Source organism: Xiphophorus hellerii, chromosome 22 (assembly GCF_003331165.1).
Source record: "Xiphophorus hellerii strain 12219 chromosome 22, Xiphophorus_hellerii-4.1, whole genome shotgun sequence".
Taxonomy (NCBI): Eukaryota; Metazoa; Chordata; class Actinopteri; order Cyprinodontiformes; family Poeciliidae; genus Xiphophorus; species Xiphophorus hellerii.
In genome coordinates, this window is record NC_045693.1 from 30,717,830 (window position 1) to 30,740,813 (window position 22,984).

General features: G+C 43.4%; 1 protein-coding gene across 4 annotated transcripts in view; it reads left to right on the plus strand.

The window, feature by feature from the left end:
* The window catches only part of cdh11 (cadherin 11, type 2, OB-cadherin (osteoblast)), a 116,030-nt gene that overhangs the window by 81,130 nt on the left and 11,916 nt on the right, over positions 1-22,984 (plus strand). For all 4 annotated transcript variants that reach the window (XM_032553293.1, XM_032553292.1, XM_032553294.1 and 1 more), the window contains 3 exons: positions 751-870; positions 5,093-5,260; positions 13,766-13,953. In XM_032553293.1, coding sequence (XP_032409184.1) covers positions 751-870; positions 5,093-5,260; positions 13,766-13,953 — 476 coding nt within the window. The remainder of the gene's footprint in view (positions 1-750; positions 871-5,092; positions 5,261-13,765; positions 13,954-22,984) is intronic.

A 22,984-nucleotide genomic window follows, 5' to 3' on the forward strand; every position in this document is an offset into this window, starting at 1 on the left:
CCAAAGCATAAAGTTTAATACTTAAAATTGTGAGAACTATCTGCATAATAATCATAATACAAACATTTCATGTGACAACAATGTCACTTTTAAAGGAGCGGTGAAATATTTGTGTGCATCTAAAGTTTGTGCCAGTGGATCTAAATAAAAAAGAAAGTTGCAGCAATGCAATGAGTTCAAAGAGTCAGTCTGGAGCCGCGTTTCAAGAGTTGGGTTCCAATTTTTTATTTTATTTTTTTAAAAGAACATTTATGCAATTATACAAAGATAATGCAAATTATTTAACATTTGAGGCATTTTAATTCACTTGGCCTGAATGCAGAGCTTCACAATGTCATGTTGAATTAGCAGGGATCTGCTGCCAGTGAAGCACATCATTTTGAAAATAGCCAATTTTCTGGGCTGTTTGAGCTCAACATCTTTGCATTTTACAAAGTTTTCTAGGGGTTATGAAAGGTTTTTCACAAAGTGCAGGGACTGTTGAATTCTGTCCACCCTCATAATGTTTTATTAAAAACATAAAAATCACTGACAGCGGAGATGAAATATTTCCATCTCCGCCAATGACGAAATGCAGAGAAATAATAGCGGAGAGCAGCCTTGTAGGCTGAGTCCAGCCGCAGTGTGTCCGAGTATTAGAGCGGGGAGCAGCAGTTTTGTCCAGCCGGTGCCGCCGGGTGAGCTAAAGCTGATTGTCGAGCTTCTCTTGAACCAAACCAGTGAACAAGCCTCCGTGTGTCCGTCCCACAGGTACGTCGGTGATGCAGGTGACGGCTACAGACGCTGATGACCCCACCTATGGCAACAGCGCCAGGCTGGTGTACAGCATTCTGCAAGGACAGCCATACTTTTCTGTGGAGCCTCAAACAGGTGAGACTGAAAACTGTTACTCATCCTCCACTGTGGTCCTGGTGGAGTTTAACACTCACAGCTCTGCAAAATTAATTACTACAAGTCAGCACATTAGAGTAAGGAAGTGGGGGGCTACCTGGGCGGCGGACCCTCCATGTGGTGGCTGAGGGCTAAAGCAAAGTAAGCAGACAGATAAAAACTTTTGATTGAATAAAAGATTAGGGTGATCGCATTGAGGCCTTCCAATAGAAACGATGAAAACAGTTATCGGCAACTCCACTGTATATAGGGTTTGGTTACTGCATTTTTTCCATTTATTGTTGAGGAGGGCATCATTTTTAATAAGACGTTTTAAAGGAAATGTAAATAAAAAAAATAGATTTTTGTTTTAATTGATTCTTGTGTTAATTGTTTTATCACCTTGTGACAGATACTTGTATCCATGCCTTTCAGAAGCTTTATGGTTGAATGGAAAAAAATGTACATGGTCATAGTTCACCCCAAAATGCATGAAGACAGAATACCTTGTAGGTAGAAGGAGAACACAGAAACTCCATGCACACTAGTACATCCGATGAAAGAAAATCGCGACTTAATGCTATCTGCAGCAACGCACACACAACATACTGATGTAATATTTCCGTTTTCGACCACTTTTCAAGTACAAAGCTGCAGAGTGACCGCTTCAGGGATCGCATAACCCTGCATGTTTTCAGAGAAGAAGGCAGAACTGCAAAAAAAAAAAGAAAGAGAGAGAGAGAGAAGTCCCAGAGGACATTCAAGCCTGTTTCCAGCAGAGCATGGGCCTAATATTTGAGTTTGCATTAAAAGAAGAAATTGGTTGTAAGGCGAGAGGTTAGGGCAGACACAGAGATCTGTTAGGTCAGAGAGAGAGCCAGAAAATAAACCGCAAGCTAGAGGTTAGAGAAGAGAAATTGGTTTAGAGAGAGTGAGCTCATGGAAAAAGAGTGGTTAGGGCACAGAGAGTCGGAGAGATTTGAGCGGAGTAAATCTAGCTAATCAAACCAGTGTTGGGTATTTGACTGGCTCAAATCCATAGCTCACATTTCTAATTGGTTTGGAGATTATCAGCTTTTCATGCTGTCACACACATACGCACACATTTGGGGTAAAATGACACCGGAGAGCCTCTCTGCAGTTGGACATGCGGGGAGAGGGAGAGCGAGACGGACAGAGAGTGGCGGGGGATCATTAAAATGAACAGAAAAGATTACTGCAGCTTAAAAATAGTGGATGGGAAAAGCTGCATGAAAGTTCTTATTTATCTAACAGATGGAGGAAAAAGGGTTTGCTTTCAAATTAAATAGCTCAAATTAAAGTTGCGGGGGTAGTTTATGCTTAGCAACTGTTTTTTGTTGTTTTTTTTTTTTGCTTTTTAAATGAGTTTTTTGCAGAAATATTAACCTCAAACAATACTTGTGCAGAACAATTATGTGTGGTAGCAAACATTTGTGAGTCTATGCAGGATATCTAATTCTGTTTCATGATCAAGTACTGGAATAATTAAAAGACATTTTTTAAAAGATTATATTAAAATTATATTTCTTTTGTTTATTCTTTTACTCTTGAGCTCAATCTAACATATGACAGAGCTAGATTTATTGTTAGAATATCTGCCAGTTTTAGTTAGAAAATTCCAAGCTCGGATTTTGGCATTTACTTTTTTCAGTTTTCTAAACCTGGAAATGTTTACATCTGCAAACTCTCTCAATTTAGAAAAGATTTTACCACTTCTTTTTTAAACTGTTTTTTTGTATGGGGCTAACCTTATCTACATATCAATAATGTCTCTTGTTGCATATTATACACATACCAGGATATGTATTGGAAATTCTTTTCCGGCATCAGAATTGAACTGAACGAAGCAGTAGTTGCTGTTTTTAAAATTATGCTAATGTGAAGACATTTCAGGTTCCTACATTTTGTTTTACCTTCCTAAAAGACACTCTGACACGGCAGAGAAATTTATGAATTGAAAACAAAAGTGTACTACTTTTCTTTTCAAAGTGGATTTTTAAAAATGTGATGTCTTCCTCTTCATCAGCATTTTTCATCTTGCAATTTTCTTTTTTTTGCTCAACAAAAGGCCATAAGGAGTACTGTACATCACAAAGAAGATGACACTGATTAGAACTAATTATTGAGTAAATCCCTAAGCACAGAGCTAAGTTCACCCAAAATGTGTTAGTGGCTGAAACCTGTTTGTTCTCTTTTTATTATAGCTACAAACTCCATGGATGGTGTCCACTATCCATTATCATCTCCAGTCAAGTATAATAAGCTGTGTCGTGATAAAAGTGGCCAAACACATTTTAGATATCACTAAACTCGCCAAAAAGAAACATAAACACACTGGGCTAGTTGATGTTTCAGCCGTGGAACCAGATTCCAGCTAGCACAACTACAGCTAGCTAAAATCTTCACTAAGAAGCAAGCATATGAATACTATGGATAGTTATTTTTTCTTATTCAAAAATGTTGCATATGTATGAAAGTCAATAAAAAATGTAAAATAGAAATAAGACCTCAGCCTTCTTCAAGGATTATTGGTTTTATGGATGGATGTATGGATGGTAAATAACCTATTGCTACATGCTGCTACTTCTGTAGCGCTATACTATATTGACTTTAGTCTACTTAGTAAATACACGGTTATTTTCTGTTGTTTACATGCAATGAATCAACTTTGTTTCCAAATATAAATTAACAAATAAAATGTTATGATTATGTTCTCATAGTCATTTATGACAAAGTCTGTTTGTGAAATTTACTGGCAGTTTTACTTTATTCCAAGAACTCTGAGGGAGTCTGACAAACATACACTCCTACTTACAATTAAGCATGTTAGCTTACCAGGAAACAGTTGAGGATGAAGAAAAAACTGGCAAGATGAAATAATAATGTAGCAAAGCAAACTGTAGCCTTGATTCTCAAAGATTACCCTTGTGAGTTCTCTTACAACAAATCTCCTTAGCAGAATTAAAGCGTTCAGCACCCCTCATGTCCTCCTCCTCCTGTGTTCAAGATAACATTCCCTTTAGATGACTTAAAACTGAACTAATCTCCAAGGTTGGCCTTATCTTACATTTTTAGCACTCTTACGGGCTCCAGCTGCCTGCCAGGCTGTTTAAAGCAGACTGTTTTTCACTAGCTGTTAATCTGACATGCACTCCTATTCTGAGGAAACAACAGAACTCAAACCAGCCCCCTATTTTGGAATCTGGAAAATTATATATATCTTTGGAATCCTAATGTTTATTATATTTTTATATTATGTATTATTAAGTCTATAGCTACAAGCTTTTATTCTGGTTTTTTGGGCTCCTTGTAGTCAAAAGGAAGCTCATAGAAACTTGTTGTTTTTGTTATCCTTGCAACACTGAAAAACATCCTAAATTTTTTTAAATCCTGGTTTAAAATTAAAGACTCAGCGCTTGATATTTTGCACCCGTATTTCGCCATAAGAAGTGTTTCTATCAGTATGAGTTACAAACCTCTACAATTTAACAACCTGTGGTGGATCCCAAGGATCAATCCTATCAACCATTGTTTTTCATGTTTACACACTTACTTTGCACTTTGAAAGTAGATGGAGCAGTGCCCGAAACGTTTGGATCTCTTTATATTTAATTCAGCCAGTATAGTAACACATACAGTTGACCACAAGTATTCACTGGAGTTTGGGATCACGACTGCCAAACAGCCGAAATCTGCAGAAACTTAAAACTTAAAACTACTGAAACTGCCAATTTTAGTAGGTCAAACAGCAAATTTACATTAATATGCATTAACTCACAGTGCAAACCCTCCTAGAAGCTAACAGACCATCTTCCTTATCTCTGCTCTGAGGATACAGTCAATCAGTGTCAAGGAAAAGAAAGGGCACTTCTGGATTGGCTGCTTTGCAAACACCAACCAATAGTACATCAAGTAGCATTGCGCCGAGGTATCTTAGCTTCCCAACCTACAATTCTTTCAGATATTTAGACATGGTCTACAGAATTGGTGAATAGGTCCATTTTCTGTGAATACTTTGGAGTTAGAGCCACAAATAGGTTGAGTACACTCGATTTGTATTTTTTTACAAATCTCTTAAATGTCAACATTTTCCATAAATTCAATGAAATCTTTATTGTCATGTTTGTAAGCTCTTTATTTCTGTCAGCTATGCTGTCCAGTAAATCCTTCAGACTTTATCATCGCATTGTTTCATTTCCAGGTATAATCCGCACTGCCTTGCCAAACATGGACCGTGAGGCGCGGCAGGAATACGACGTCGTCATCCAGGCCAAAGATATGGGCGGCCACATGGGGGGGCTGTCAGGGACCACCGAGGTCAAAATCACCCTCACAGATGTTAACGACAACCCTCCAAAGTTCCCACAGAGTAAGTTCATTTCTTCACTGTCTTTATGTACTATCCACATATTGTCACACTCTCTTTAGCCGTTTCCACTTCCACTATGAGCCTCCACTCACATCAACTGTGTTGGAAGTATGAATAAATGATTGAAATCATGTAGAACTCACAAACATAATCTTTTTGAACACTCCAGCTCCAGTCAGTTGTTTTGCTATTCTCTATTTTTTATCCAACTCCCTCGTCTTTGTTCAACACTCTGTTTTTTCATCTTTTTCCCCCCTTCGGCTAGCTTTAGCCATCTGAATGACTGCCATTTTCTCTTCTTTCCGCATTTCTCCTTCCCCTCCCATAGCTCTAAACCAAGGAACTCCAGACAGAAATTAGCTGCAGGAATGGAGGGACAGAGTATAGGAAGGGAGAGAAGAGGATTTAGCCTGTGGAGAGGCTGAACAGGCGAGAAGAGAGAGGGACACTGGTGGAAGCAGCTAGGTAGGCTGCAGAGGAGAGGGAAAGAGCCTGTGAGAGTCGTCCGTCCGGTTGCTACGTGCTTCGACAAGCTGACAGTTCTTCCACCAGCCTACCAAGGGAAGCTAAAATCTGATTTTGCAGGGCCGTGACAACCGGAATCCATTTTTGTTTTTCAGCAGACTATCTTCAGAATTTAAGGTGTGTGAAGACTCCACACTGACATTCCTACTGTTTTAAACTGTGTGACAGTTTGTAAAAGCGAAGGGCTTTTAAAGCTAAAACTCTGTTAAATACTTACTTTATTTCCATTTTTGTCCCCTGTTTTCAAATTTCCGATTTAATTTCCGTAACAGTTGTATGAATTAGGACTATTACATATTTTACAGATTTGTTTAAAACATGGGGTGTGTCATGCGGCCGGTTTTCCCTGATTCCTTCTTCAGAGATTAGCTTAAATTGAAGTTGCAATGAATAACATACGCTGCTTATTTTATTTGATCAAATTGGAAATGTCTGTCTGTCACTGTAACCAATTAATCAAATACTCAGCTGCATTATAAATTGAAATGAGGTCAATAATTTCCATTCTGATGACACTATGGTCGCTAAACCCCCACTAACATCCACTGTACTGGAGTGGGAGGGGCTTAAAAGGACTCCCCAGAATGTTTGTGTTCTATTTTCATATGAAATGAAGGTCTGTATATACTATAAACAGAGGAATGTTTGTTTGCAAACAGCTAGCTTCGGGGTAGCTAGCTTCATGTCTTTGAAGACAAAGTGGCAGAAATGTTCATAGTGTTAACCATGTGAACATCAAAATACTAACCAATGAAGACATTTGTATTGCATATATAAGCTACGGGAGCCTTTAATTTCCCTTAAATATTATCTTTGACTTACATTTCTAGCAAAAGTGCCTCTCCTCATGACAGCACTTAGCTCATCTCTAGCAGTGAAACACACAGAACAACAGCACGCTGCGGAAGTTGGCCCCCGTGTTCAAAAACAAGCCGAAGCAGCCCAACCACCTGCAAGAACAGTCTCCCAGATGGTGAGAATGAGGACAGTGATTACTTATTTAGCAGCGGGGTTGACTGAGAGAGGGCACCGAAAGGATAAAAACGAGATAAGCGAGACGTGAAGAAAAACAGAAAAGACAAAAACCAGAATTAACACTCCCTGCCGACATATCATGCGTCTGCGTTTGAGTTATGATGATGAGTTGTGCCAAGGTGTTATTTAGATATCGTGCTTTTGAGTAAGCCACATTGGGTGCTTTATTCACTGAAGTGACAGCCAAAAAAACATCACATGCCTCCAGCTCAGCTTGTCACCAGCACTGGGGTACTAATAAAGTTGGAGCAAACCCTGAGGAAGAATGAGGGGAGATAAAAAGTAATACATATGCGGTTTTGTACAAAAAGCTAGACTTCCTTATGTGGTTCTGTGTTGTTTTTTTCCCAGTTTCCATTAGGCTGTGGCATTTTTCTGAGGCTTCATCTGTTTTTAACACACCCCTCATGTCCCTGCAATTTTCTGCCTTTCACCTCATTATCATGCACCCCCCAGAAAATTAATCGCGACACAGACAGGGGGTTATTAGAAGCAAGGAGGGGAAAATAAAGATGAGAAGTGTTGTGACGCCGTGACTTCAGTCTTTATTAGACTTATGACGACAAAGGTGGTTTTGTTAAATACTGTTAATGTACGCCTGCCACCGCACTGTAAAGCCAGTGCTCTCTAATTCCCGCTCCAACGGAAACAGCGGGGGAACGACGCAGGTCATAAAAGCTGCTTGAAGAGAATATATTTGGATTGGTGTCTACAGGTTTCTGTTTGAGCGTTTCATTTACCTTCGCTGACTTCTGAAATTGCTGTTACAGAGCTGTCTTCTCTTGTGAAACACACCAGAATGATTCAATTAAAAACCCCCTAACATGACTGGAGTGTTTAAATGAAAACCACGTTGGAGCTTTAATGGAAAGTTTTCCTGCCAGATTTGACAAACAGGAGAGAAAAAAACGTCAGAAAGGACGACACGTCTTTATTCGTGCATAACAACTGAAACGTTTCCATATTTGGAAAAATAATGTCAGACACATTTCATAAAGGCAATTTTATGATAAACCAAAAATACTGACAGCTAAATAATGACTGCTGAGACATTTTTCTGTATATATTATTACCTTGTGTTGAATTGACACTATATTGCTTCGCCTGCTGACATCCCTTTCTTAATCCATCGGGTTTAAGTTGATATCGGTTTATTCTTTGCAGCTATAACAGATTCAACTCTTCTGGGAAGGCTTTTCACAAGATTTAGGAGTTTATTATGGACATTTTTGACAATTCTGTATGTGAGATCCAACACTGATGTTGGACAAGAGGCTGATGTTTCACAATCTCTACTTTACTTTATCCCAGAGGTGTTCTGTCTGGTGGAGGGTAGGACTCTGTTCAGAGCAGTCAAGGTCTTCCAGCCTTCTTTGTGGACAATGACTTTTCACATTCCATCCAGGAACTTTTAGCCATTTAATGGTCTTGTTAGGAACTTTTGAGAAGAATTGTACAAATCCACGTCATTTCCCACCGTCTATTAAACTCTCCTCAAAAGTATTTGTGTTGCAAGCAGATACAAAAACTGGATAGTGAAAGCAAAATAGATGAAATGAAATGCCAACATTGCTGTCCCAGCACATTTCTGCATGAAACACATCCACAAATGTCTGACCAATCACATAGCACATCACATAGGGCTCTGTGTGACGTAGTTCAGCCCAGGCCTGGTGTTGAGAAGTGGTGGAGGATGCCTTCCTGTAAACAAGATGGTGCCGTTTTTGTCATGCGACCACGTCAAGGAGAGCTGATAACTGTCATGAAGTGGTGCGGGTGAGGTGGTGAGGCAGAGGCAGCGGACCCAGGTATGAAGAATGATGATGATTTAATGAAGAAAACCAGTCCAAACAACGAGTAGCAGGCACACGGAAACACTGAGGACGACTAGACTGGACATTGACGTAACATTGACGAATAATTGACGAGGACCCGACGAGGAACAAGGAACACAGGTGGAGTTAAATACATGGGAGGGTAATCACAGAACGAGACACACCTGGGAACAATCAAGGGGAGGACAGGACAACGAAGAGACTCAAGGACACAAAACACTCTAAATGAACACAGAAAACACAGATCCTGACAGTACCCCCCCCTCAAGGGCGGCTACCAGACGCCCACAAAACAAAAACACAACAAGGGTGGGCGGAGGGGCGCCGGACGGGGGGCCAGAGTCCAAAATAACAAAAAACAACCCACCATTGTGGGCGGAAACACGGGAAGGGCCAAGAGTCCAAAAAGAAACAAAAAACTACCCACAGGGTGGGCGGAGGCAAAGGAGGCGGGAACCACGGAGGCGGTCCGGCGGCCGTCCGCGGCGGCGGGAACCACGGAGGCGGTCCGGCGGCCGTCCGCGGCGCTGGAGGCGGGAACCACGGAGGCGGTCCGGCGGCCGTCCGCGGCGCTGGAGGCGGGAACCACGGAGGCGGTAACCACGGAGGCGGTCCGGCGGCCGTCCGCGGCGCTGGAGGCGAGAACCACGGAGGTGGTCCGGCGGTCGTCCGCGGCGCTGGAGGCGAGAACCACGGAGGCGGTAACCACGGAGGCGGTCCGGCGGCCGTCCGCGGCGCTGGAGGCGAGAACCACGGAGGTGGTCCGGCGGTCGTCCGCGGCGCTGGAGGCGAGAACCACGGAGGCGGGACCCCAGGAGGCGGTCCAGCGGCCGTCCGCGGCCCTGGAGGTGGCGATGATGAGCCCCGGGGGCCGCCCACAGACGGCGTCGACGAGCCCCCCGATGCAGGGTCTCTGGTGGAACGCTGGGAGTCTTGGTCGGAACGCTGGGGGTCTCGGTCGGAGCACAGGGGGTCTCGGTCGGAGCACAGGGGGTCTCGGTCTCGGGTGGAACACTGGGGGTCTCGGTCTCGGGTGGAACACTGGGGGTCTCGGTCGGAACGCAGAGGGTCAGGGTCTCGGGTGGAACGCAGAGGGTCAGGGTCTCAGGTGGAACGCAGAGGGTCAGAGTCGGAACGCAGAGGGTCAGGGTCTCGGGTGGAACACAGGGGGTCTCGGTCTCGGGTGGAACGCAGGGGGTCTCGGTCTCGGGTGGAACGCAGGGGGTCTCGGTCTCGGGAGGAACGCAGGGGGTCTCGGTCTCGGGAGGAACGCTGGAGGTCAGGGTCTCAGGAGGAACGCAGAGGGTCTCGGGAGTCGGGGTCTCGGAGGGAACGTAGAGGGTCTCGGGAGTCGGGGTCTCGGAAGGAACGTAGAGGGTCTCGGGAGTCGGGGTCTCGGAAGGAACGTAGAGGGTCTGGGTCTCGGTAGGAACACAGGGAGTCTCTGGAGGAACACAGGGAGTCTGAGTCGGAGCGCTGGGGGTCTGGGTCTCGGAAGGAACACTGGGAGTCTCGGAAGGAACACTGGGAGTCTCGGAAGGAACGCCGGCTGGAACGCCGGCTGACTCGGCCTCGGGTGCGCCGGCTGGAACGCCGGCTGACTCGGCCTCGGGTGTTCCGGCTGGAACGCCGGCTGACTCGGCTTCGGGTGTTCCGGAGCGAAGCCTTGGAACCGGCCGCGGAGGCGAGCCGCAGCGAAGCCTTGGAACCGGCCGCGGGGGCGAGCCGCAGCGAAGCCTTGGAACCGGCCGCGGGGGCGAGCCGCAGCGAAGCCTTGGAACCGGCCGCGGGGGCGAGCCGCAGCGAAGCCTTGGAACCGGCCGCGGGGGCGAGCCGCAGCGAAGCCTTGGAAACGGCCGCGGGGGCGAGCCGCAGCGAAGCCTTGGAAACGGCCGCGGGGGCGAGCCGCAGCGAAGCCTGGGAACCGGCTGCGGGGGCGAGCCGGAGCGGAGCCTAGGAACCGGCAGCGGAGGTGACAGCTCCGGAAGGCGACGAGGGGCCGGGTCCACCGGCGGCTCACGTCGCTGTCTCCGGGCTGACCGTGGAGGTGGCGGCTCCGGAAAGCGACGAGGGGCCGGGTCTGCCGGCGGCTCACGTCGCTGTCTCCGGGCTGACCGTGGAGGTGGCGGCTCCGGAAAGCGACGAGGGGCCGGGTTCACCGGCGGCTCACGTCGCTGTCTCCGGGCAGACAGCGGAGGTGACAGCTCCGGAAGGCGACGAGGGGCCGGCTCCACCGGCGGCTCACGTCGCTGGCTTCCCGGACGAAGGAATCGGCGGGGGCCATATCCGGGGGGTGCTAACACCAGCCTTGATCCCCGGAAAAGCTCCCGCTGCAGGTCGGCGAGAGCCTCCGCCAGCTCCCTGTCCTCCCTGCCGGACCTCCGCCACGGGCCGCTCTGCCCTTTAGGGGGAAACCCCACTCCTGCTGGGTCCATAATTGGGCAGCCTCACCGTTCGGTTTGGTCGGGTCCTACTGTCATGAAGTGGTGCGGGTGAGGTGGTGAGGCAGAGGCAGCGGACCCAGGTATGAAGAATGATGATGATTTAATGAAGAAAACCAGTCCAAACAACGAGTAGCAGGCACACGGAAACACTGAGGACGACTAGACTGGACATTGACGTAACATTGACGAATAATTGACGAGGACCCGACGAGGAACAAGGAACACAGGTGGAGTTAAATACATGGGAGGGTAATCACAGAACGAGACACACCTGGGAACAATCAAGGGGAGGACAGGACAACGAAGAGACTCAAGGACACAAAACACTCTAAATGAACACAGAAAACACAGATCCTGACAATAACATTTCTATCAAAGGTTGGGAGAGTCTTAAGAGCAAGAGCCCAATACCAATGGCCAGAATCAAGCTGGGTTTACAAACTCTAGTTCAATCTGGAGGCATGGTAAACAATAGTCCAGTAAACTATTGTGAGAAGCATGTGAAAGGACAACCAAAATTGATAACATGTTACATAGTTTAATATGCAATTCTACCAAAATGCGTAGCCTGGCCATCGCCTTCCCACATAATTCTGTTCGATATTCATCTTCCCTCAGTGTTTTGTCTGGGATTTGTCTCATTGAGCTCCGTTTCTCAAGATGACTTTCATCCTGGAAAATCAGCGGTCAGAAGGAGGAGTTGTGAACAATGACATTGAGTTTGCGCACTGTTTCAGAATTGTACTTGTAGTTTGGCAACGGCAACAGATGAGGTGCATGAAGCCTGAACACGGCTAACACGTTTGGTCTGTGTTAGCCACGCTCCCAACTATTGAGCAGCTATAGTCAGAGCAAGGAGAATCTTTAAGATTTTTTATTGCTGGCAAATATGTTGTGGCGCCATTCTGTATTTTCCAGTAAGCTTCATAGCGTAACTTCCTTCACCATCCAGTTTATGCATTATATAAGTCACGCCCAAACATTAGTGACTGGATAAAATCAGATCCAGTCATTCAAAATTTCAACACCTCCACACATCCAGCAAGCAATTGTTTCTCAATAGGCGAGGGTCCGTACCCTCTGTACAAAGCAAAGAACAAGGGGCTGGTTGTAGATCGAATTCTCTAATTCAATATTTCAATCATTATTCTGGCATTTAACAAATTTAATATACTTTTGTTAAGTCAAACAGACCTAAAGCAGGAAGCGTTTATACAGTGTGTATGTACATTTATGACTCCAGTTGTATAGGAAGACAAGCAAACCAATCTATGGTCCATTAAATCAAATTTCTGCAACAATGCAGTTCAAAGTATTAGAAATGTTTCTTTACTCCAGCCGGTTGGCCTCACATATCCTTGTGAAAAAAGTTTGAGAACTGCATAAAAAGTCACAGACTTTTTCCCGATGAATATTCATCTGAAAAATTTAACATATTTCTCCCAATGTGGGATTTGGATGTAAATGTTGGTACTGTATGCGCTGCGCTACACTTTTCGCCTGTAGCCAGGTACGCCAAGTCGGCTGTGTGTTCTGTCATACAATGTTTAAATCAACTGCCACAAGCCACTGAAGTTAAGCTACTTAGGACAAGCAAGGATATGACAGGGGAAGAGCAAGAGGAAAAGGGCAAGGACGAGGGAGGAGGCGGGTGGTGGGGGCAAGCATGAAATGAGCTTTTACCCAGAAGAGGACTGAGGAGGGGAGAGGAAGGCAGAGGAGAAGTAGGCCAAAAGGGGGAGGAGAGGTGAGGATGACTGAAAAGATTTGAGAGACCAGAGAGGGCAAAGGCAAATGAGAGATGAAGACGAGGTGAAAGGGGGTGGTGGGGAACATTAGCAGGACAGAGTCAATCAACATGAGGGGAAGTTTAAACGGCAGGAACAGGGAGGGAGCTGAAAGGTTAAGAGGGATCAGGTGAGGATCGATGCAGATGTGGCGAAGAAAAAGTAAAGAGCTTGAGGGTAGCTGGTGGGGATTCCAGCCGGATGGGTCCAGGCCCGGGAATGACTCTTCGTTTTTTTCCTCATGCACATGCTTAGTCACCTCATGACCAAGGAAATTTCATGATTCGAATAATTTGCTCCACCTAGGCAAGCGGGATAAACATGCTAATGACGTGCAAGTCAAAATGATAAGGTCTCTCTGAAAGGCAGGTGTGGGTGGAGATGAGGGAGGAGAAAAACAACAGATGATGGGCACAGAGAAAAGAAAGGGAAGTATTATACGACAGGAGGAACAGAAGTGGAGGAAAAAGGCGAGGAAGAAAGGGAGAAAACATCTGGGTAGGGCAGAGGGAGGAGGCGGGACGGGAAGATGAGAAATGGAAGATAAGGAAGGATAAAGGAAGACATATGGTCCTCCTGCTTGCATTCTGAAAATCTGGAGTCTGTGCCTTTACCTACGCGCACACACACACCTGACACCGCAGGAGATATTAATATCCTTTGGGCCATATGAGGCAGATGGTATATTTCGTGTTAATCCCTTGCTGCCCTCCAAAGCTGACCCTGCCACAGCCAGTAAACATGCTGACAGCCGGCCAGGAATTCTCCAAAGGTGTTGAATACCAAAGCAAGCCGTGACTACGAGATAACACCGCTGGCCTTCATCGGCAAGTACGTTTTCTGATTCTTTTTTTTCTTCTTCTTCTTTACCCCCACCAGGTGTGTATACCATGTCTGTGTCAGAGGACAAGGTGGCAGGAGAGGAGGTGGGCCGTCTTAAGGCCAAAGACCCTGACATGGGAGACAACGGACTTGTGAACTATCGCCTGATAGACGGAGATGGGATGAGCATGTTTGAGCTGTCCACCAACTCAGAGACCAGAGAGGCTGTTATCAAACTGAAGAAGGTAAGGGATGATAGGGAGGATTGAAGGACCAGAATGGGACTTTCTACAGTCTTCTTCAGACATAAAACCGTTTAGCTGTGAGATTGCTGTGGATTGCTAGACAGTTGAGAAAAGTCTGGAATTAGACGTAACTTTTCTAGGTCCATGTTCTGTTCCAGAATCTAAGTCATTCATCTCTCCATCCAGTTGGGCAGCCCCATGTATTGTGAATGCATCATCATCAAAATATCAGTGCGCACAATATTTGTATTGTTTGGAGTGCAGTAAATGTTGACCAATTCAAGGGTTCCCAAACTTTTCCATACCATGGCCCCCCAAAGATCATTAACTTCTTGCCATGGACCCCCTTTGCAGACCCACAGACAATGATACAAAATATTTCAAGAAACATCAACTAGACTGATTTTTATTCACTATTCCATAATTATGCTGCATCACACCTTCTGACTTCAGATGGTCATGAGTTCTATGGCGGAAATCTTTATTATCAGATAATACATTATGACTTTATTACCAGATAGTACAATTGTTCAACACACTTTTGATTATAAGAAATTATGTCATATTTAACATTAATCATACATTAATGTAATGTATAATGTAATCAAACAACATTACATTAATCATATGTAAAAAAAAATTCTTCCCAAAGTTCTTATAGTTTTCCTCCATCATCCTCCACAGCGGGGGATGCTAGAGGATTCCTTTGGTCTTTTTCTTGTCAGAAACTTTTCCATTTCTTGCTTGCTGTGCTAGCTTGCAGAGCAAAGCAGCTTGAGGAATTTGACTGGCAGCCAATCAGAAATAACATTTAAATAAATTATTTAAACTTATATTTTAGAAAACAAAATGATTGACAAATGGAAAACAGAAATTATGATGAAACATTTAAGAATAAAAACATTATGGGATGCTTTTTTTTTTTTTTTTTTTTTGCTTTTTTTTGCATTTTTTTCTCATCTTCCCATCCCACAGCATCCCCTGGCAGCCCTCCAGGGGACTGTAGACCAAATGTTGAAAACATAAAACTTCTGAAGTTGTTTTTAACATTCTAATAGTCTCGCAGCAGCAAAAGCTCAAACTAGACACAAATGATGCCTCTAAAAAATACTAAAGTCACATAGAATAAGAAGCGTGTAGTAAACGATAATATTGTCATCTTGTGACCATTTTCAACTAATATGGTAAAATCAAAGGCGAAATATTTATTAGATTAACGTCTTAGTGATTATCTTTTATGAGCGGGGCTGTCTATGTGGTGTGCTAATGTATTTGCCTTCTGTCAATTGCATCCTCTTTCTCCCATCAGTTTGTCAAAAATGTATCATCAATACCAAGAATTTTGGTGATACTGTAATGGCATAATGATGCAAGTTTTCCCTCTCAAAGACTAATAAACCCTACTTTTGTACAGAACACTCAACACTGGAACCAAAACTGTAAAAAAAATTGATTATGAAGTCTCTTTGCACAATATTGCCCTTCAAAGAAATATTATTACCGAGCTCATTTTAATTTATCATGCAATGATTTACTTATTGGGACAAGCTTACGCACATAAAGAAAAAGAAAAATATATTGCACCTGATATCATCATTGCAATATTTACTGCTATGGTGCAGCCTGTCAATCCATCCATCAAACCATCCATTCATTCATTCATTCATTCATTCATTCATTCATCCATCCATCCATCTTTTTATTAAGACTAACAATTGGCAAATTAATGTCAGAGTACTCTGAAAATTTGAGTCTGGAAGTAAAGTTTGGAATTTTGTCATGAAGAATCTGATTGATGTGTCAATTTCATTATTCCAGCTGTAAAGTTAATATTTTTCTCAAACAAAAAATCCCAACTTGAGAGAATTAAATCACAGTCAGCAAAGGTGAGGGAAAAGTACAACCCTGTCTGGTCACTGGGCAGAGAATAGCAAATATATTAGAGCTGCATGCAAAAATATACTGTACATTGACCTTTCAATTTTTTTTATTTTTTTTGCTTACTGCAATGCTGCCTACACTAGCAAAATGATCAATAAAGTTTCTTTCTAGTGCTGAATGAGAAAGCACAAAGCAGCAGGAGCCGTCTGTTCTTAGATTGTGGTTTAAAAAACGAGGCTCTGTTTGTGCTCTCAGAGACCTGAAGGCATCGGCGCATTTAAACTGTAATGTATAGACAACTTGTACTTGAAAGTGACTACAAAGATCTTGTAATAGTGAGCTGTGTGGTAGAAAAATACTGTAACTCATCCAAGAAGTCTTTATCTGTCTTGCTGAATTGAGTGCAGGTCCAATGCTATTGCTTATTGTTGCTATGTGAAGTGAGTGGAGAGTTTTCAGTTCTTTATACAGGATGTACTTGAGTTAACTCAATATATTAAACGTTCTTTCACCTACCTTTCATTTTAAAAGTTATATTCATACAGCATCTGGAATTTTAAGAAAAATGTGAAAATATCACATAATTGCCACATATCAGTTTGTAAATGTAAAATTCAATAACGGTTCAGGTCTAAATAATGTAAGTACTGTTTTGGTAACTAAAATACTTTAAAGTTTCTGTTGAAATTATAATAGGCCTATATTTATTCACCTTGTTGTTGCCCTTTTTTCTTTTCAGTTGTACAATTCAACTAATCAACTTTTTTTTTTTTGACTGAACAAAAATATATTAAAAAGTTTAAAAATTGCAATCATGGAATTGAACCCAAGCTCACACCGGGAAGTGGTGGTCTTGGCTCGAATGTGAAGATTTATTACATAAAAGGCTCTTCCAGATGAAAAAGGAACAAAAAGTGCTGCATGACTTCTGCCAGAAAGGCAACGGTGAACCAGAGAGGATCCAACAGGCGAGATGGACTGGAAGGAGCTTATGGGGAGAAAAGGGAAATGATCAGTGGCTTAAAACAAGTTGAGATAATCAACAAATTATAGTGCAGCTGAGTGGGAACAGAGGGGCTGGGGAAAATATGGAATTAAAAGAAAAGTGAACACAGAGTGATAGGTATACAAACACCAAAAAAAAACTAGGATGTCAAGCAGTTTGGAACGGGTTCCAAGCCCAACCTAGCAACTCCACTCCTGGCCATGTCCCTTCCAGCTCTCCATACGTGTAAGTTTGTTTGTTCGTTTGTTCGTCCCTCTCTCCCTTCCTCCTTCTAATTACACCTTAGTTTAATTAAGGAATAGTTTTTGTGATGTATTCAATTCAATTTATTTCATTTCTATAGCTCCATTTCACAAGAATGTCGTGGCACTTTACCAAAATATCCTTTCAATTCAATCGCATACATTCCAATTGATCCTAGCTATCAAACAGTACAGTATCTTCAATTAATTGTTCGAAGTATTTGAACAATATCTACTTTATATTTATCAGGATGTCCATTTATGGCAGCCACAGTATTTGTGGTTAGCTGTGTTTCCTCCCCAGACAGTCGAGACGTTGCTCAGAAGCGCAGTGAGCCCCAACCCACACTTTGTATTCTCTGATGATGTGGGAAAATCTTTTGCTGCAATAATTGATTCCAGTCGTTCTCATGTTTTGTTTTTTTTTCTTTTTTCTTCTTCTTCCATGCCGCTTCACAACCTTCTGACTGAGCGATCCATTCTCTGCTCCGTGCTGAAGCCAGGCTTGCGAGCGCTCAGAGCTGAGGGCTCTCCTCCCAGCCATGACACCAGTAGTATGCAGGGAAATGAGTTAGTGATAATAATGAATAATGCTTCTTTCTCCTCTATCAACAACTATAATTACTCCGCCCCGGAGCAATACAGGTAACTCATAAATAAGGCATAAGCCAACAGTAGAGGGCTGTGACAGAGCGGTGCATATCTAAAATTCAGATTGCTCTCCTGTAACTGAATGTAAAAAAAAAAAAAATTGAATGAAAGTTTTCTTCTTTTTTTTTTTTTTAAAGATCCATCCAAAAATCACCAGAATAATTTGAATGCAAATCATGCGATTACACCAAAATGAAGGGCTCATATGTGTGTGTGTGTCTCTGTGTGTGTGGTTGACAATGCATCCAGCTCACGGGACACACAGCAAGAATTTATTTATTTATTTACTGTAAACAGGAACTGGATAGTGTTTTAAAAGATAGACTATAGGAGTAATATCATGGTGTTTTGTGCGCTGGGAGGTCTTGTACTGCAAGATCTTATTATACTGTATACAGCAGGGGTCTCAAACTCGCGGCCCCCGGGCCAACTGCGGCCCTCGGGACGATAGTTTGTGGCCCCCGCCTTAATATGAAAGTTTAATGTTAGTGCGGCCAGCGAGTTTGATATAATTGGCACTTTTCAGTGTTGTGTGCGGAGCTGAACGAACTTACCAATCACGGTGGAGTATATTGCTCTCGGGGGCGGGACATCGGCCGGGCCTATTTGCATTTTCTATTTGTCATTATTTGCATGCGGTACATGCGCAATTTCCGCGGCCGCTCCAGCTTCACGTGCTTCAGCATCCAGTCTAGACCCGGAAGTTGCTGATCAGTGTAACGTAATTAAGGTTAGGCGCTGTAACGCTTGGGTTGTGTTTAAGGGAGGAGAGGAGGCGGCAGATTCGTCAGGACGGTCAAAAACTCACAACCACACTGGTACTGGGAATTCCACAGTGTTGTCCTTTAATAAATACGCTTTTCACCAACCTTACAAAGCCCGGTTGAACGGCTGCTATGTTATCAGACATGAAAATTGAGCAGCGTCCAAACAACCCGTAACATTACTAAACAGTTAGGGAGCTAACATGTCCGTCTAGCACGTTTCTCCCACGCTCTCTACAGAGAAGCCGTGGCGCATACTTCTGACATCATTAGCAATACTAGAGTATCTTAAAGAGACACTACACAATTACGGCTGTTACAGCGCCTGACTACGGCCAAATATGGTAATAGGCAATCAGAAAGGTTCGGCTGAGGAGACCGTGTGTGTGAATGCGGCCCAGCCTCACCCAGACTCTACCTCCAGCGGCCCCCGGGTAAATTGAGTTTGAGACCCCTGTTATACAGTGTGTATACAATACAGTGTGCAGGTGAGACTGTGAATGGTTTTTTTGGCCAAACTTACAGAGAAATTTTCTCATAATATACAAAATATTTCTTAAAATATAAGGCTCAGGTCATTTTCACAGTGTTCATCATTGGTGGGATCCTCCAAGGATTTGTGTTTGGTGTCGTCGTGTTCACAATGTGACAGGATAGTCACTGGGTATGTAATATGGGATCCATTACCATACCAAAGTTAGGGGCAGCTTCTTCTTTCATAAATCTTTTGGTTTTTGTTGGAGGGACAGGCATAGCTGCTTGTTGAAAATTTACAGTATATCCTCCACAGATATATTGGTCAAAATAGTCTTGAATGTTGAATCCAAGCACATAGAAAACCAGTTGTGTTTGACTTACAGAAACTCTCGTAAATGTATGAGAAAAGATTCTCTTCTTGTCCTAATCATTGGGGTATGTTCTCTTTGAAGATACTGCATAGGATCTGTTCCCACTGCACTCACTACTTCCGTATTTCCTCTGTAAGATTCTCGTGCTCTTGGAATCATTATGTCTGTAAATACAGTCTTTTTGTGCTCTTTATCTGCTGTGACATTATCTGGTTGGATGTCCATCCCCTGTTTGTAAAGTCTGGATCCAGATCCCACAGAATGTTAAAATTATCATGCTCGGGGTGCTGTGGTGGTGCAGGGGTAAAGCATAACCCACGTATTGAGGCCTTGGTCCTCGTGCCGGTGGTCACAGGTTCAACTCCCAGCCTGGCAACAGTTGCAGCATGTCTTCCCCGTCTCTCATTACCCTCTTTTCTGACAAACTACTTTCAAATAAAGGCCACTAGAGCCAACAAAAAAAATAATGTTATCATGCTCAATACCCCTCCCACTCTGACTGTGGGATGTCCCACCCTTACTAGGCAGAGATAAACTATTTTAACCACTTTGTCAGAACCTTCAGTGTATGCTTTCCCTACTGTTTAAGGGTCATGTTTACACATCTTCCATCTCAGGTTCTGAATGATGCAGAAGACAATGTTTTTTTTGTTTTTTTTTTTCTTTTGCTCCAGTTCAGGCAGACTGGAGGTGGTATGTGGAACCAGGGTGACGATAACAGGAGAATTGGGCCAAGAACAATAAAACCAGGGAGTTGAAGTACTTTGTAGTACAAAAGAAACAAGGGGAAACTAATTAGAGGAACACAGAGCAATTGAGGCAAATATAAGTAGGTACCTGAGGAAAGGTGTAGATTCAAGATGGTGGGGTTCTGTCATGAAGATCCCCTCCATGTACCATCCCACATTGTCTGATTGACAGCCTTCAATCAGAGGATGATTAGTTTCCTCTGACTGAAGAAAACTAAGTACAGAACAACTGGAGTGAATGTAAGTCGGTATCTGAGGAAAGACGGCACAGGGAACGATGGTGAGGTTGAGGATGCTGAAGACTGACCTGTGTACAGTGGAGATAATATTGATGATGATCTTGAATAGGGTGCTGTTGAAGTTAGAACACTGGGAGGAGAGAACGATGGCTGCACTGCACTGGACGTGTCTATGGAGGCAGAACAGAGAGAGTAGCTAAGTTCCACTGGATCTGGAAGTACATAAAAAACTTTGCTACAGCATCAGCAGTTAGTGCCACTGCTTCAGGTAGTCTAGGTGCTACAGCTGCTCTCTTGGAAGCTGGTGCTTCTGATGATGAGAAACCTGAGGGATTTATGCTTGTAACAGGTAGTTTTTGGTAATAGACCCTTTTTTTGAGAACCTACTTTGTTGGGGTTCCAAGTGTGCTGAGTGGGGCTGAAAAAGCAATGCCAGAAGACAGTCAGCGACGGACTAGAGGTTGGAGTCACTGGTTGCGTCCTACAATCTCCTGTACTTAGAGTGTTTTGTCTGGTCGCCTGCAATCCCATTCTGGCTCTCTCCTGTTTTGAGTCATACAGAAAGTCACAGACGGACCAGACTGTTGTTGTCATGTACAGATCACCTCACACTACTTTTTAAGGTGAGGTGCTGGCTACAGGAGTAGCCAGTAGCCCAGAGCTGTTCCTCAATTGTAGTGCAAATCCACCTCATCTGTGTAGCTGAGAGTTGAGCCGTGGTGTAGAGGTACAAGTGGGAAATGGCCATAAGGTCCAAATGATCTTTGGTAACCCAAAGAAGTTTTTTATCTCTATCTTTTATGCTGCGCATTGTCAGTTTTAATGTCTTGACCTTAAACGTTGGAGCAGGCATTAAAGTTTGAAGTCCTCTGGTCCTCTGCTGATTGGTTAGCTAGTTCAGGGAGGCCATCTGTAACATACCCTGACCTTTGAGTTGTTATATAGTAAATTTATCTTGATTTGGTCAGTGAGATCTTACTGATGCTGATTTGGAGACAACACTGGACCATAAACAGATCTGTCGAAACCGCCACACATCAGCCCATTACCGCAGTTCCTCGTGTCTCTTGGAATAATATCTCATTAGCCAGATCCTGATTAAAAGTGCGTAAGTGCAGAATGAGATGATCACACCCACCCCTGCTGCTCCCCACTCTCCCCCCTTGATCTGATGACGCCATTTTAACTTGAAAGTGTTTGTATGTACGCAGGGGAGAGTGTGCATGCATGCATGTGAAATTATTGGGTCTTGATTCGTCTCAGGGGAAATCAAAACCTTTTGTGCCCTGAAGGTATCGTCACACGAAATTAAAAGCAAGCGCATACCTTCACACATGCACACACGCATACGACCACATGCATGCACTTCCACCTATACACACTTTCAAATCAGCATCAAGAGTAGCCTTCACTAATCTCTATTCTCTCCTCCTCAAAGACAGACACACGGGGATGAGCTTTAATCAGCTAGTCTCTTTCAACTGTGTCCTGACGAAAGCAGTCCACAGAATATTAAGGAGCAGTGTGTGTATGTGTGCCACAGAAAGCAATAGGGAGAAGGAGGGGTATTATTGTGAATATTATTATCATTATATCAGACTGATTATAGAAAGAGGGAGAGAATAAAGAGAGGATGGCGATAAGAAGAGAGGGAGGCAGGGACAGAAATGAGAAAATGAAAGAAGTGGGTCACATCTATTCTTCTTCGACTGTACCTGTCATCATCGTATTAAACATGTTTATCTGCAACTGGATGAGTGCGCAACAATCCATTCAGAGGAGGTGTTACTTTCTGATAATGTGTTAGATCACATAGAACACGGTGGACTTTATTTGCTCGGAGTTGTAATCTTGATTGGATTCGGGATCTTTTATGAATGATAAACAGGATTACCTGCCTCCAGCACATATTAATGTGCCTTATTTAGCCGTCCAGGTTGCAGAACTCAGAATCTCTAGCTCTAAAATTGTTCATGAGTCCTCACTCGTTAATGGGTTTGGGTCTGTGGAGCTAACAGCTAGACAAACCCAGGACCAGAGATGATTTCAAGCATAATGTCAGTTTCAGAAAATGGCTTGTTGTTTCATTCAGATTCTTTCAGTAACATTATAGTGCTTTCGTTTTTGCATATGGTGGCTTTTTAGACACTTGTCACTAAATGTACCAAGTATCCGCTTAAAGTGAGTGGATCAAGTGCTTAATAAGAAAAATATTCATTATATTGCCAAAAGTATTTGGTCACTCCATCAAATCATTGATTACAGGCATTCCTACCTCTTCCATTGCCACAGTTGTATAAAATCAATCTCTTAGGCATGAAGAATGCTACAAACAGCAATTCATTGTCTAGGTTGGTACCTATCCCTAGTGGTACCAGCACCAGGTACCACTAGTCCAATGACTCTGGACAATGACTTGTCCAGAGTCATTGGACTCTGGACAAGTCATGGTCCTAAATTGCTCCTCATACCTAGGGGCAATTTAGAGAGATCAACTAATGTAATAGTCATGTTTATGGGCTGTGGAACGAAGCCAGAGTATCTAGAGAGAACCCATGCATTTACAGGGAGAACATGCAAACATCTGTGAAAGGATTAGTTTCCCTCAGGAACTTGGTGAATTTCAGCATGAGGCCGTAACAGGGTACGCT